General features: G+C 38.6%; 1 protein-coding gene across 6 annotated transcripts in view; it reads left to right on the top strand.

Annotated features, from left to right (window-relative positions):
* SLC38A6 (solute carrier family 38 member 6) overlaps nt 1-16,771 on the top strand; it is a 74,233-nt gene extending 57,462 nt beyond the window's left edge. For 4 of the 6 annotated variants that reach the window (XM_086709608.1, XM_086709606.1, XM_086709604.1 and 1 more), the window contains 4 exons: nt 1,711-1,835; nt 3,229-3,373; nt 3,492-3,586; nt 16,513-16,771. In XM_086709608.1, coding sequence (XP_086565734.1) covers nt 1,711-1,835; nt 3,229-3,373; nt 3,492-3,586; nt 16,513-16,641 — 494 coding nt within the window. In that variant the 3' untranslated portion in view covers nt 16,642-16,771. Of the gene's footprint in view, nt 1-1,710; nt 1,836-3,228; nt 3,374-3,491; nt 3,587-3,763; nt 14,295-16,512 lie in introns of those variants that run through there. The other 2 variants (XM_086709605.1, XM_025918850.2) reach the window with 2 other exon arrangements.
* The last annotated feature ends 518 nt before the right edge of the window (nt 16,772-17,289 follow it).

Here is a 17,289-nt window from a genome sequence, read left to right as displayed (position 1 = left end):
CTTGGTTCAGATCCTAGTACACCAATCTTCATAAGTCATTGCATCTCTGTAGCCCACCAGATTGAGTACAAACCTCCTGAACAGCTCTGTTACTGGGTCTTAAATGCATTTCTGGCCTTATCACCCAATACTCTCTCTGCTCTACAGCACATCCTGTTTAAGCCACTGTAAGTACTTACTACTACTAGACTGCTCATTTTCTCAGATGCATATTCTCTGTGCTACTTCAGGGCTTCTGCTTATGTTACTTCTTCCTCTGAGAAAGAATCTCTTTCTCCACCCATACATTAACTCATTTATGGCCCTCAGTAACTCCACACATCAAAATATTAGTGTCCCATTTTACAGATGTAAGAACGAAGAGACTCAGAGAAGTTAGGTTGCTAGTAAGTAGAGGAATTTGAACATCAGTCTGTGTGGTCCCAGAATTCAAGACCCTCTACCTTCCTGCTCTTCACTCTATCATGATGACTCTCCCCAAGCCTCCCTGTGTTTCCTCCTTCCTCCATATCAAAGTCATAGTTACCTGTCCCTATTCACAGTCGCTCTTTGTTTAGAACAACTACTGCCACGTACGTGTATATCTGTGTTTATACGCTTTCTATTTTATGTGTATATGTTCATCTCATTGCTCCTTTAAATATTAAGTTCCTTGAAAACAGAGGTGTGTTTGTTTTTTATTTCCTCCAAAGCATCTCTCTGAAAACATATTACTCTCCAGTTTAAAAAGCACCGTCTATTTTGGGGCACCCGAGTGGCTCAGTTGGTTAAGAACCCAACTCTTGATCTAAGTTCAGGTCTTGACCTCAGGGTCATGAGTTCAAGCTCCGCGTAGGGCTCCACACTGGGCGTGAAGCCTACTTAAAAATAAAAGACAGTATTCTATTTTAAGTACAGACTGATCTTTCACTACAAGGCAGGACATGGAACGTTCTTGAGAACGCTCAATCTTCGTACCCCTCGTCTGACTGGGGGCGCAGAAGACATTGGGAAAATGGAAGACTGACATGGAGCAAAGCATGGTCAGCATGTACAAATTCTGTCACTGACTACCACTGGCTTGCTGAGTAAGCCATTTCCCTACAACTACATTTTCTTATGAAAGAGGAATTTACAGGTGAAATGTTGATGAAACAGACAACATGTACAGAAGTGTAAGATTCTAGAAAATGTTGCGGTATTGAGGAAAGGGTATTGGCTTTGGCACCAAAAAAAAAAGTGGGTACTCTTTTAGCTCTTCGAGCTCTGCCCCTTTGTGCTGTGTGATCTTGGGCAAGTCCATTAATATTTTTCAGCCTAGCTACCCTCTTAATTGTTATAAGGGTACACATGATACCCTTTCAATGATACATGTGAAAACACCTTACAAAACAAACAAATGTTCAAGACCTTTGGATTATGGAAAAGTTCTCAAGTTATATGTATATATATAGATATATATAGATATGTATACGTATATATGTATTTTCATGGTCATAATTTTAGAAGTTCTGCTGATTTCTAGTTTAATTAAAAGAAAAGATTATACCTTTAAAGCAGATATTTAACTAATGTCTCTATGTTTCAAAGGCTAGGGAAAAGGCCAGAGATGGATTTGGTACTGAGAATCCAAAATTTGTTAAGATCCATTTGTGCAAAGTAAAATAGTTTTGCTGTTATTGACATCATAGTAGTTTATAATGTGATCCTTATTATTGTTTTAATTTACAGACAAAGTGGCATCAGAATTACTGCAAGGTTATAGCAAGTACTTGCCACACGATGTTGTTGTCATGGCTGTGAAGCTATGCATACTATTTGCTGTGCTTTTGACAGTCCCTCTAATCCACTTCCCTGTAAGTACTCTTAAAGGTCTTGTTGCTTAATGTAGCAGCTCCCTGATATGGCAACGCTAATTCTTTGCAGACTGGAATGTTTGAATCACATCTAGTCTTGTATATCTTATTCATTTGTCAGGTAATTGATCAAAGACCTCATACTTGCATATGGCCCCATGAAGGCACAAAAATAACAGTGAACCACTAAGCTAATTTGTGCTTTTTGAGATTTAGTTTAGATTTACGCTCTCCCACAGCATTGTTTCCAATTTAGAGACTATGGTTCTTCTAAAGTTTGGGGTTTCCCCCCCTCCTTTAATTCTGTGTTCTGTTTTCACAAGAATGTGCATGAAGAAGCAAAAGTCAAGTCAGCAAAAATAAGCTCGTTCTGGTTTATTGTAGATTTATTTTCACATAGACATTCTAATTTAATCTTAGTCAAAATATTGTATTTGCTTGAGAATTATAATTAAGGGGCAGAACAGATCTTCATTCTGTATTTAGTTGCCATATGTAAGAATCTTAAGAATTTCTGAGAAAATGGAAACAGAGGCTTGAGGTATGAATGTTTCTGCATGAATGTCTTGAATCCCTCAACAGCAAGTTCCCGAAGAACTGGGCCTTCAAGATTTTTGGCCCACTTCCTGTGTAGACTGCACAGCCAGGAGGGCAGCGGTGGGGGGTAAACATTTGTGGGGTATGACTGCCTGCTGCTCGCCTTGGCAGTGGGAAGTGTCATGAACTAGTTTTCATATTTACATGCTATGAAACAGATAATATAAAATAAAATAGTACATGGTGTTTCTTTACCATAGCATGAGTCTTTTTTCTTTTCAAACCTTTTGTTCTTCTCTCTGTGAGTTTAATGAAAATGATTCTCTGAGATTTCATCACACAGTGTTATCGTTGGTCATTTTGAAAATTATGCAACCTAAAGACATTGAATGTGAACATTTCTTCAAGAATTAAAGCAAAATAATTTTTTTTTAATTTTTTTTTAACGTTTTATTTATTTTTGAGACAGAGAGAGACAGAGCATGAACGGGGGAGGGGCAGAGAGAGAGGGAGACACAGAATCGGAAACAGGCTCCAGGCTCTGAGCCATCAGCCCAGAGCCCGACGCAGGGCTCGAACTCACGGACCGCGAGATCGTGACCTGAGCTGAAGTCGGCCGCTTAACCGACTGAGCCACCCAGGCCAAAATAATTTTTATTAAGCTCACTCAGAAAGGTGTATTTCTTAGTTGATTTGTCCTAAACACTTTATAATAATCGTTTATACTGTATTTTTTAAAAATCTAAATGGTGTAGGGATGTCATGCTTACTATACTGTACCTGTGTTTCCCTAAGCAAGTATGTTGGCTTTGCTTAAATCTCTCTGCTTAAATCTGTTTCTTTTTCTGTTATACAGGCAAGAAGAGCTTTAATGATGATGTTTTTCTCCAATTTTCCATTCTCATGGACTCGCCATTCTTTGATCACTCTAGCACTCAATGTTACCATTGTTTTACTCGCAATATATGTTCCTGACATTAGGAATATATTTGGTGTGGTTGGTAAGTTTTCTATTTCAAAAAATCCATGTAACAAAATAGATCAAAATTGTCATCCGGCCCCACATCTGAATCTGGCAATATCCTCTTTTTTTTTTCTTGTTTCCCCTCCCACTTAAAGGTTCCAGTACATCAACGTGTTTGATTTTTATATTCCCAGGACTATTTTATCTTAAACTTAGCAGAGAGGATTTTCTCTCATGGAAGAAACTTGGGGTAGGTTACCTTTTATTTCTTTTAATAATTCTATTTTAAGAAATAATTTGTCATTTTGTACTTGAGTAGTTTATCTACATCAAGAAAGTTCATGTATTTTGAACTATAACATACATTATTGAGGAAGGTGGAGGTTTAAAATACTCTAATTGTTCTTTATCTTTTTTTTCCCCACAGGCTTTTGTTTTGCTCATCTTTGGAATTTTGGTTGGGAATTTTAGTTTAGCAATAATCATTTTTAATTGGATTAGTAAATGAAACAAATATTTTCCCACTTCTTACAAAGAATAATTTACCTCTATATGCAAAAAGGAATAATTCTGTAAAGCACCTTTGATGAATCCTTTTTATATGGGTAAACATTTTTATAAACATTATTAACAGAAAAGCAGAACAAAATGGGAATAGGTAGCGGAAAGTGGATTTATAGCAGTTTTAATTAACATAAAATTCAAAATGTTCTTTGATATGTTAGGTCAACCTTTGTATTTTTTTAAAAATTAATAGACTTTATTTTTTAGGGTAGATTTAATGTTTACAGAAACATTGAGCAGAAGGTACAGAGTTCTCATATATCCCCTGATCCCCAACACACCCATAGTTTCCCATATTGTTGAAATCTTGCATTCATGTGGTGCATTTGTTATACTTGATGAGCCAATATTGATACAGTACTTGTAAAACATTTTTTAAGTCTGTTGATTTTGAGAGAGAGCAAGAACATGAGCAAGGGAGGAGCAGAGAGAGAGAGAGAGAGAGAGAAAGAATATCAAGCAGGCTCCGCACTGGCAGCACAGAGCCTGACACGGAGCTGGAACTCACAAACCAGGAGATCATGACCTGAGCCAACATCAAGAGTCAGACACTTAACCGACTGAGCCACCCGGCTACCCCTTGATACAGTATTATTTACTAAAGTACATAGTTTGCCTGAGAGTTCACTGTTGATGCAAGCATTGGCAACCACTGATCTTTTGACTGACTTCATAAAAACTGTGAGCCTTTCCCTGTGAGCCTTTTCTAGGATGTCATATAGTTGGAATTATATATTATCTAACCTTTCAGGCTGGCTCTTTCACTTAAACAAAATGCAGTTAAGTTTCCTCCATGCATTTTCATATAGCTCATTTCTTTTTATTATTGAATAATATTCCACTGTATGGATGGGCCAGTTTGTGTTTTCATTCACCTGTTGAAGGACCTCTTCCTGGCTTTCAAAGTTATGAATAAAGTGTGTACAGGTTTTTGTGTGGATATAAGTTTCAGCTTTTTTGGGTTAATACCAAAGAGCACAATTGCTGCATCATACGGTAAAAATATGTTTAGTCTTATAAGAAACTGCCAAACTGCCTTCCAAACTAGCTGTAATAGATTACATTTCTGACAGCAGTGAATGAGAGTTCCTGTTGTTCCATATTCTCGCCAACATTTGGTGTTGTCAGTGGTTTGGATTTTTGCCATTCTAATGGGTGTGTAGTTATATCTCATTGTTTCAATTTGCATTTCCCTAATGACATAATGATGTGGAGCATCTTTTCATATCCTTATTTGCCATCTGTATATTTTCTTGGGTGAGGTTTGGATCTTTTGCCCATTTTTTAAATTGGTTTATTTTCTCACTGTTGGCTTTTAAGCATTCTTTGTATATTTTAGATACCAGTCCTTTATCAGATAATGTGTTTTGCAAAAATTCTCTCCCAATCGGTGGCTTGCCTTCTCGTTCTCTTAACAGTGTTTATCACAGGCAGAAGTTTTTAGTGTTATTAAATGTATAGAGTCAATCTTTCATTTGTTTGTTTTTTAAGAAATCAGTGTATTGGCTTTATATACAAAATTGAATCTTAGCTGTGGGTTAATGTTGTCAACATCAATCACTAATAACAAAACTGTGGGATTATTTCATTTGGTCTTTTGCCCTGCCTCCCAATCTTCTCTAAGAAACTTTTGTGATTTTCCTGTTGTTCATTATGACATAGAGCTGTGATGATTGACTGTGGATTTGGAAGTTCTCTGAGCTTTCTCTTTTGTCACTTAAACACGTGACTTTCTAGTTGGCAAACAGAGACAAATAGTGACGATTTATATCAAGTTTTGTGCAGAGGTTATAAATCATTGTTTCCCATTGATGTGGCTTACTTTTGGTTGGAAAGCACAAGCTAGATCTCTTCTCCCCACGAGTGCTCTTTGTGAAAGGCACCTTGTTAGCAGCCTACCAAAGCCAGGGTGTATCGGTGAAAATGTAATGCTACCCCTGTGCACATGTAAAGTAGGGGATTGCATGCAAAGCACCAATTTGCATGAATGGAAATACACACTTTTGCAGGTGCCCCTTTGCTTCCTGCTTAGGAAATGGGCAGAAAAATTGACAACTGAGCTTCCCTTTTGAGTTAAGATATTTCTTTGGCAACTTTGGATCAGCATAGTATAATGGAAAAAGTCTAAGTTTGAGGGTTAGAAAGACTTAGATTCAAATCTCAGTGAGTTTAGACAAAGTACTTAACCTCTCCAAGCCTCCACTTTCATATAGGTATTAAATGGAGTTAATACCAATTATACAGGGTTGTGTTGAGAGGATTAAATGACCCTGTATAAATTAGGTGCAGACCAAAACAGGCTCTTAGATCAGATACTTATCCCCTTTCCCCCATCCCTTCATCTGGACCAGTAAAATAAGTTTGCTTTCAATCAGAGACAGGGAATTTCTTCGTCTTCCATCTTGTACAACTAATATGTTTAGAATCTTTCTCTAGCCTTCATTCACAGGGGAACTGGCCCCATGTGCACTCTTTTTCATGTTTTGCCACAGTTCTGCCCCAGCTGTGCTCTCCTACTAATGTCTTCCTGAAGCTGGGCACTTAGCATGGTCCCAGGGGCACAGCCAGGCATGGCTTCCCCTGTGGCTTCAGGTCAGCCAGAGCCTACCAATCTGATAAGCTAATTCTTGTACCCTCTTTTTCTGTTTATGAAATTATAGATCCAAACACAAATAGGTGTTCAGCTGCTTACATAAATCTAATTCCAGTAATACCAAAATAACACTAAATCTGCAACAGATGCAAGGATGCCCTGTGGGGCAAATGTTAAATGTGATGACAGCTGGGCATCAGTTAATACATTTGTCACCTGCTCATGGGATAGGATCATGAGAGGTTTGGCAAAGGGACAAGTAACATATTGAACATAAAACTTAGTTAATATCAAGAGATAATATTTGTGGAAGTGTTTTTCTTTTATTTTACTTCAATATTCTGCCTTATCTGGTTGCCTCTTCGGGGTCACAGCTTTCTCTATGAGTGTGGAGGAAGCTAATAAGATGGCAGGTAAGAGCAGTGTCCCCTTCACTAGGATTACCAAAAACCCTTGTTCAAGTACTCCGCAACATTATTCCTGGGAAATATAGGCCCTCGCATTATGGGCTTAACGTTCATAATTTATTAGGTAAGAACTTTTTAAAATAAAACTAAGTAAAGTACAAAATATATACTTTTCTAACACTTGGAGACTTGTTTGCTAAATTAAAAAACGAAGTGCTGAGAATATAAATTACTTTCGTATGTTGAAGGTGAATGTTTAAATTGTACCTTTTTTTTTAACGGAATGTTTACTCATGAGCTTAGCATTTAAATGGTTAAAACAAGCCTTTGAAGTTAACACTCCATTAAGATGAATGGGGGTAATTCACACCTCTGCTGGTGCTGTATTATTTCAGTCTGGCTGCGGAGAAAACAAGACGGGAGTAGGTTGATTTACTGTGTGAAGGCCCTTTAAACACCCAAGGTCTGGAAATCTTTGTGGGTTTTTTTTGCCTTTCCATCTAGAAGCAGAATCTGAAATTCAGCACAATCTGGGTATAGACCTGGTCTTGAAAGTACCATACATTCTCTACTGTGGCAATTCCTAACTCGCATTTGATGGGTAGCTTGTTACCAGATCAGCCCAACCTCTCTGGCTTTGTTTGTTCCTTTGTTCCTTCTCCCGTGACACCTTTTAAATTTAAGTTTGGTACCTTGGTAAATTCACCAATGGAAAAGCAGAAGCATACCATCCATTTTCAGGTAAACTTTACACATGCCTTTAAATGGTTATCAGCTAATCACGGGCCTTCTTGTGCTTCTAAAAACATTTTTACCTTTGCAAAATCTCATCTTCTTTATTTGCCTGTATATAAACCTGTAAGACCGTTTTTCTTCTCCCCTGTTTGGGGGGTGATCTCTGATGTGAGCAGAGATCAGCTAGGAAAGATTCATTTCTTTCTCCATGTGACCTTTGGCACCAGTACTCTTCTGTATTTGAAATGTGTACCCCCCCCATCCCCCGCCATTTGTGGAAGTGCTATAGCCATCTGACTCTGAAACATTTTAGAGCCTAGGAATAAGGTTATGTGGGCACAAATGAAATGGCGAGCACTGTATGAGATGTTAATGAATTTGGAAGATCTCTTTTTAAGGTAAACGGATTTTTCTCTTCTCCATTCTTGCCCTGTGTATTTGCCGGATCAGGTTACTAGATAATCTGTGGGTAGCTGGGTGTGGGGTCTCTCGTGCTGACAGTGCCAGTAGAATATATAGAGATGGAAAATAGATGCTAGAAACAAAAGGACTCGAACAGTTAATTTTAACCTGATTTTCTTCTTGGCATGTTGACAGTACTCTCTCTGACTTTATTAGAATTAGCCCTATTGAAAAAAGACTGTGTTTCCTGCCAATTACTTTGCCTAAAACTTAGGTGTCATAATTTTTGGTCTTAGAACTTCTCAGAACCTGATATAGTACTGAAACAATTGTTTTTCTAATTTAAGCACACAATTTGTTCATTTTTCTACATTATCCTCCTGTAGTCTTCCCTTAATGAAGAGGGAAAAATAAGAAAACAAAATTTTGGTGAAGGATAAGTAAAGATATTGTGGATATGGCTTCCTCATTACAATCACTCTTCCTGAACAATCTGATCTATGTTTTTACTATCATGATCCACTGTCCTAGTTTGTGAGGCTGTCCATCAAGATGAGCACTTATGAGGAGCAGGAAGACTCATCTTGCCTGGTGGCCAGGGGGACAAGTTTTTTCGCCTGTGTGACAAAGGAAAGGGGCAGAGAGGGAAATTGAGTTGCCAGGGGAAAAAAAGACAAGTGGATGAAAAGGCATTGTCATATGGGATGGTATAAAGAAACAAGACCTCCAGAGAAATGTTTCTCACTGTTTGAATTTGTGTGTGTTTTGTCTTCTACTGATCAGTGGATCAATGCACAACACAGGCAAAGGGGCTGGCTAATTCACTGAGTAAGTATTTACTGAGCACATAATACACACTAAGAGTTGCACTAGGCCTAAAGTTGTGAAGTTAAATAAGACCCCTGAATTTCTTGCCTGAAAAAAGCTCAAATAAAACTTGGAATTTTCTGATTGAACCTTTTCAAGATGGCCCTGGTAATGCAACTGCTTAACGCAAAGGAAAACATAGATTAAGTCCTAGCCTCAGCAATTAAACAATAAAATGAAATAAAAGGCATCTAAATTGGCAAAGAAGATGTCAAACTTGCACTTTCCGCAGATGATGTGGTACTCTGTCTACATGGAAAACCCAAAAGACCACCAAAAAACTGCTAGAACTAATACATGAATTCAGAAAAGTTGCAGGATATAAAATCAATGAACAGAAATCAGTCGCGTTTCTATACAGTAATGAAACAACAGAGATATCAAGGAATCGATCCCATTTAAATTGCACCAAGAACCATAAAATACCTAGGAATAAACCTAACCAAAGAGGTAAAAGATCTGTATGCTGAAAACTATAGAAAGCTAATGAAAGAAATTGAAGAAGACACAAAGAAATGGAAAAGCATTCCATGCTTATGGATGGGAAGAACAAATATTGTTAAAATGTTGATACTATCCAAAGCAACCTATACAAATGCAGTCTCAATCAAAATATTACCAGTATTCTTCACAGAGCTAGAACAAACAATCCTAAAATTTGCATGGAACCACAGAAGACGCCGAATAACCAAAGTAAGGTGGAAAAGAAAACCAAACTGGAGGCATTGCAATCCCAGACTTTAGCCTATACTACAAAGCTGTAGTCATCAAGACAGTATGGTATTGGCACAAAAACAGACACATAGACCAATGGAATAGAATAGAGAACACAGAAATGGACCTACAAATATATGGCCAACTGATCTTCAACAAAGCAGTAAAGAATATCCAATGGAAAAATGACAGTCTCTTTGGCAAGTGGTGCTGGGAGAACTGGACAGCAACATACTGAAGAATGAAATTGAACCACTTTCTTACACCATACACAAAAATGAATTCAAAATGGAGGAAAGACCTAAACGTGAGACAGGAAAGCATCAAAATCCTAGAGGGCAAAATGGGCAACAACCTCTTTGACCTCAGCCGCAGCAACTTCTTACTTGACACGTCTCCAAAGCAAGGGAAATAAAAGCAAAAATGAACTGTTGGGATCCCATCAAGATTAAGAGCTTCTGCACAGCAAAGGAAGCAATCGGCAAAACTAAAAGGCAAACAACAGAATGGGAGAAGATATTTGCAAATGACATAAAGGGTTAGTATCCAAAGTCTTTAGAGAACTTAGCAAACTCAACTCCCAAAAAAACAAATAATACAGTGAAGAAATGGGCAGAAGACATGAATAGACACCTCTCTAAAGAAGACATCCACATGGCCAATAGGCACATGAAAAGATGCTCAATGTCACTCCTCATCAGGGAAATACAAATCAAAACCACATTGAGATACCATCTCAGACTGGTCAGAGTGGCTAAAAGTAACAACTCAGGAAACAACAGATGTTGGCGAGGTTGTGGAGAAAGGGGAACCCTCTTGCACTGTTGGTGGGAATGCAAACTGGTATAGCCACTCTGGAAAACATAGTGGAGGTTCCTCAAAAAAATTAAAAACAGAATTATCCTATGTCCCAACAATAGCACTACTAGAAATTTATCCAAGGGATATAGGAGTGCTGATTCGTAGGGGCACATGTACCCAATGTTTATAGCAGTGCTATCAACAATAGCCAAAAAGAGCCCAAATGTCCATCACCTGATGAATGGATAAAGAAGATGTAATGTGTATGTGTACACACACACACACACACACACACACACACACACACACACACACAGGAATACTACTCAATGATGAAAAAGAATGAAATCTTGCCATTTGCAACAACATGGATGGAACTAGAGGGTATTATGCTAAGTGAAATAAGTCAGTCAGAAAGAAAGATATCCTGTGTTTTCACTCATATGTGGAACTTGAGAAACTTAGCAGAAGACCATAAGGGAAGGGACGGAAAAATAAATTACAAACAGAGAAGCAAACCACAAGAGACTCGTAATTACAGAGAACAAATTGAGGGTTGATGAGGGTGGGGGTAGGGGGTTTGGGAGCAGGGAAGATGGGTGATGGGCATTGAGGAGGGCACTTGTTGGGATGAGCACTGGGTGTTTTAATTGGCAAATCACGGGAATCTACTCCTGAAGCCAGAACTATGCTGTGTATGCTGTATGTTAGCTAACCTGACAATAAATTATTTAAAAAAAAAAGAAAAGGAAAACATAGATCTATATCTATAGTTTCATACATTTATGGAGAGAGAGACTTTTTTTTTTTAAATAAAGATTCTGAAGTCCTATTTACTTGTGTTCAAATCCCAGCTCTACCTCTTTTGTCTAATTTTGGACAAGTTTTCTTTAATCTCTGAAGACTTTCATGTTTGAAGACTATGTTTTCTCTCAACCAGGGGAAATACACCTTATTTCCCCAAGTTATTTAACACGATATTTGGGGAAAGTTTGAGTATGCTGTTAAGCACTGAATTGAATATATATAGTTTTATTACTTGACTGTTCCTCAAATCTCATATCTCTTTTCCCTTCTCTACTTCAGCCATCTAGTCAGCGGCCTGATCAGAAAATAGTGTTCTAGAAATAATCCGGATCAATGTAGTTTATTTTCACTACTGATGTATTCTTCCCTAGAAAAATAAGTTCTAGTTTTGTAATAATGTCAATTCCTCTGATTTTACCTCAGCTTTTTCACAATGACTTTACACTTTAGGCTTGTAAAGTACATCATCAGTAAAAGCCCCAGGTCTCTTTTAGGTGAACTGCCAGATTTCTAGGTCTTTTACTATTAATTTTATTTTTTTTTAATATGAAGGAATATATGTTATACACACACACACTTGTTATCTATTTTTTATCTATCTAAATTTTGCCTTGTTAACTTTAGTACATTCTTCCAGCCATTGAGATTTTTTTTAAGTTTTGATTCCAGTGTATCATTGTTCCCTGTTTTTTGACATCCTGTGTTATCCTGCCATTTCTTTATCCCATTCACAGATAAAGATGTTCTGAAAGACAAAACTAACTACAGAGCCCTGCAGCCCACCACTAGAGGCTTTTCTTCCAAGTTGTTACTAGTCCCCTTCTTGGAAAAAGTTGCCATAGTCCTGTAGTGTCATCTAACATGCATTTCTTCAGTCCTGAAAGTGTCTCCAAGTCAGTAGGTACAACCTAAATTCTCACCTATTTCCCATGTGTCCAGTTGTCCTGGGATGTTTCTGCTTAGATGCTGCCCAGTTACCTAAAGTCGACATATTCAAATCTATTCTCCTCCACAGTTTTCCCCTGTCAGCGCACCTCATGCTCTAATCTATCCTTCCAATCAGTTTTCTTGCTTTCATTCCTGCAACCTGCAGTCTGTTTTCACACTGCAAAAGTGGTTGTTCAAAAATGTAAATCAGATCACGTCACTACTCTGCTTAATTTCCTCCAAGGGCCTCCTATGTCATTGAGAATGAAATCTGTGCCATGGCCCACATGGCTCTATTTGGTTTGTACCTACGTATTTCTCTGACCTCATCTCCCATCAGTCTTTGACTCTTCTCCGTTGTACAGACTTTCTGTGCCTTGAACTTGTCCCTGTGTGCTTACTGCTTTTCCTAGAGAGAACATCTCTCTTTGAAGACTCAGCTCCTCATCACTCAAGCCTCAGCTCAAGTATCACCAGCTCAGAGACGTCTCCTGCCGACCACTTGATGTACACAAGCAGCCTGATAGCGGTCATGCTTGATAGCTTCAGGCCCAGTTGTACAGGCCATCCCTGGAAGTCTTGTTTGTTGTCTGTGTCCACTAGACCACAAGTTTCTGAAGAAGTGGGACTGGTCTGTTTTGCTCATCACTAAATCCTTCGAGCTCAGTATGGTACCTGGTACTTGGGAGGGACTTAATAAATATCTGTTGAATGAATGCATAAATCTAACAGACTGTGTATATCTTTTCACTCTTTACCCCCGATCTGTCAGCACATCAGTTCTTCCTTGGACCTGTCTCCTAAGTGTGCTTTTATCCTGTCTCCAGCCTCCTGCCAGCTCCTGAGTCTTAGCCTTCATCTCTTTGTGCCTGGATTGTGACAGTTATGTTCAACCCATGCTGCTCTTTAAAATCACTTGGGGAGCTTTCAAAATGGCAATGATCAGGCTCCACCCCAAACCAATTAAATCAGAATCTCTGGCAGTGGAGACCTAGGCACAAATATATATTTTTAAAGCTTCCCAGATGATTGTAGTGGGCAACCCCTGGATCTCTGCATTAGCCTTCTGACAGTTGTCTATCTTTTGGTTTATTTTGTCTGTTTTGTCTGCTGATCTTGGAATCCTGCTTTCATAATATGACTTCCCTGCTCAAGAGCCTACAGTGGCTCCCTGCTGCCCACCACATTAATTCCACATTTCCGTGCATCATCTACTAAACTATTTCATCCTTTTCTCTTGTAGCTGCATTCTGCAGTACGCTGAAACTGTCTCACTGGCGCTTGATTTACCTTTCATTACCCTGCTTCTCCATTTTTACTTCCCATGTCCTCTCCCCACTCCAGCCTCTACGTACACACCTGGACTGTCCTTACTGCTCTCCTCTACCTATCCAAACACTTCCCATTTCTCAAGGCCCAGCTCACGTTCCGCCTTGTAAATACTGCATTCTCTACTCCAACTTATCTCTTGTTATCTAGATAATTATTCTGGTATGTGTCATTAGTACCATATAATATATTTCCTACTTTTTTATAAATTGCTTTATGTTCTATTTTTTTTCAATATATGAAATTTATTGTCAAATTGGTTTCCATACAACACCCAGTGCTCATCCCAAAAGGTGCCCTCCTCAATACCCATCACCCACCCTCCCCTCCCTCCCACCCCCCATCAACCCTCAGTTTGTTCTCAGTTTTTAACAGTCTCTTATGCTTTGGCTCTCTCCCACTCTAACCTCTTTTTTTTTTTCCTTCCCCTCCTCCATGGGTTTCTGTTAAGTTTCTCAGGATCCACATAAGAGTGAAAACATATGGTATCTGTCTTTCTCTGTATGTTCTATTTTTTGATTGGTAATATTAAAATTTAATTGGTACAAATTCAAAATTAAAAAAATTGCCTCCCTGCAATGTCTGTCCCAAGCATCCAGTTTTCCTCATTGGAAGCAACCACTCTTACGACTTTCTGTATCTTTGCAAATATATGTTAAGCCTAGTTAACTATGTATATAGAACAAACATAGACACACACAAATGTTGGCATACTATGCACAATCCTCTACATCTTGACTTCTTTTTACTTAGAGATATTTAAAGATATGTATAAACACATCATTTCAATTGTAAAAAAAAAAAAAAAACAACACGGAACAGGTAATCTGCCCTCTAATAAACCTTTAAGTATACAATACTATTGTTAATTATATGTATATTGTTATACATACAGTAGAACTCTAGAACTTTTTCATCTTGCATGACTAAAACTCTATGCCCATTGAACAAAACTCCTCATTTTCCCCTCCCCCCATCCCTGGCTACCATCATTTTACTTTCTGCTTGTATCAGTTTGCGTTAGTGGAATCATGCAGTATTTGTCCTTTGTGACTGGCTGTTTCACTTAGCATAGTGTCTTTAAGTTTCATGCATGTCGTAGCCTATGGCAGGATTTCCTTCTTTATTAGGGCTGCATAATACTGCATTGTATTACCACAATTGTATATACCACAAGTTCTTTATCCATTCATCCATCTGTGGACACTTCAATTGTTTCTCTCTCTTGGCTATTGTGGATAATGCCGTAATAGACATGCTAGTACAAATATCTCATTCAGTTATTTTGGATAAATACGAAGAAGTGCAATTGCTGGATCAAAGGGCAGTTGTAATTTTTTTTTTAATTTTTTTAACGTTTATTTTTTATTTTTTTATTTTTGAGACAGAGAGCGACAGAGCATGAACGGGGGAGGGGCAGAGAGAGAGGGAGACACAGAATCGGAAGCAGGCTCCAGGATCTGAGCCATCAGCCCAGAGCCCGTCGCGGGGCTCGAACTCCCAGACCGCGAGATCGTGACCTGGCTGAAGTCGGACGCTTAACCGACTGCGCCACCCAGGTGCCCCAGGAAACTTAAGTTTTAAAAGGAACACTGAGCACTGTGTTGAAAACAGGCCATGGGAGAGGAAAGCTGCAAAGGGTATGCACATTTCAAATTTTGGTAGGTATTACTAAATTGCTCCCCATTAAAGGTTTTACCAAGTTACGCTTTCACCAACAATGTAATAATTGCTCTTTAAATTTTGTGGTGTTATTTGCTTTTCACTGCTTTTAAGCACCTTCTTTCCCCAACTCGGTTGTAATTAACCCCCAAAGAGAAACCATGTCCTGCACATACTATATTGGCATGTACACACTCCTAATACCAGAAGTTCACTTAACTGGCGCTCAGTAAATATTTGTTAAATCTTACTTCATTGTGTGTTTAGGGAGTTTCCTTATGGCTTTAATGAATGCCATGAGAAAGTTGTGTCCTTTACGTGGGTGCTATTCCCAGGAGAGGAGGTGACCTGTGTGTGTGATGTTCTGAGAAGAGATGCCATCCACTACTACTGCTCTTCCAGGATTTTGTTATCATTGTTTAGGTCAACCAGTCGTGGATCTATTGTGAGGTTTGTTTAGTTTGAATAATTGAGTATAAGGACCGCAGCTGATGCCAAACATGTGTCCAGTACCCTTCATATCCTAAAACATCATAGATAATACATTTTTATACCATTTAGTATAAATTATCTAAATAAAAAGCTCTATTCCATGAGTTTTCCCCAACTTTTTATTATCTAAAATTTCAAGCATACATCTAAATTGGAATAATATGCCCATATACCCACCACTGAAATTTAACATGTGGTTCATATTTGTTTTGCTACCCACATATGTATTTATATATATGTAGCAAAACAAATATGAATAAGTGTTATATAATGTATAAAAATACATATAAAAAAGTATTTGCTGAATGATTTGCAAGTGAGTTGCTGATATTCCATTGAGTGGTAAATAAAGCTGAAAATTAGTTTTAAAAATACCACCTTCTGTGAAAAAATCTATTTTAAATGTTTCACAACCTTTCTCTCGCCCCCCCCCCCCCCAAGTTATAGTTCCTTCTCCCAAAGGATAAGTAGCTGCTTGATGGCATCTTTTCCTCAAATGCCAAAAGACTTCTATCCCTGTAAGAACAAGGTTTAAGGGAGGGGAAGTGACTGGCACCCTAAATTTCTTAGGGGGCGCCTGGCTGGCTCAGTCGGTAGAGCATGCAACTATTAATCTCAGAGTTGTAGGTTCAAGCCCCACGTTGGGTGTGGAGATTACTTAAAAAAAATGCAATCTTAAGAAAAAAATTTCTCTTAGGGAAGAATCTTTCATGTCTTTGTGTGGGAAACTATCTTGATAAGTCATTGGGGATGAAAGGTGAGACCCTATATGGTTTCACAACAGTTCACTAAATGCCTGTGAATTGTATAATTTAAAATGGTTCATTTTATATGATGTGAATTTTACCTCTGTTTTTTTTTTTTTTTTTTTTTAAGAAGGTGAGACCTTATGAGAATGGGTTGGCAGGAGAAGAGGAAGTTGAAGAAATATTTAAAGTACTCTTTGTAAAAGAGAACGTGGATTTGGGAGTTGAGAAGCAGAAGGAAAGAGGCAGCCGGTGCTAAGCCAGTGGTGGGAGTCTGGAGCCTGTGAGTAAAAGTGGCTGAAGGGTGTTTTAAGAACAGAAACGTCTAATATTCGGTTTTAACTTGCCTGCCTCTGTCTCCTGAAACCAATAAAAGCTATACACAGAAATGCCTTGTGTGAGCATGTGTGTAAACCTTTCCCTGGAGCCACATGGGGCAGAACAGGAATAGCGTATGTGCTAGCCAGGCGAGCCAGAAAGCTCAGAAAAGTAGACTTCAAAACCAGAGATGACCAGAAAAAACGTAAGCCCCTGCTTCCTCTCAGAGATGGTTGTGAGACCGTCCCCCCATGAAGATGTGATGGACCCAACCTTGCTTGGCCCTTACAGTGAGACAAGTTAGGTTGCCCCCTCAGTAGCACTCTAATGTCCTCTTATTGATCCAAGGTCTGTCTTGACTAGTCTGCAATTGGGCCTGTAGAGAAATGCCTCTCTTCTGTTATTTTTTTAAATGTTTGTTTATTTTGAGAGAGAGAGCACGAGTGGAGGAGAGGCATAGAGAGAGAGACAAAATCCCAAGCAGGCTGTCAGTGGAGAGCCGGACACAGGGCTCAATCTCATGAACCGTGAGATCATGACCTGAGCCAAAGTTGACTTAACCAATCGACTGAGCCACCCAGGCACCCTG

Source organism: Puma concolor, chromosome B3, assembly GCF_028749965.1.
Source record: "Puma concolor isolate L17-30 chromosome B3, mPumCon1.1.hap2, whole genome shotgun sequence".
NCBI lineage: Eukaryota > Metazoa > Chordata > Mammalia > Carnivora > Felidae > Puma > Puma concolor.
This window is presented reverse-complemented; position numbering and strand designations above follow the sequence as displayed.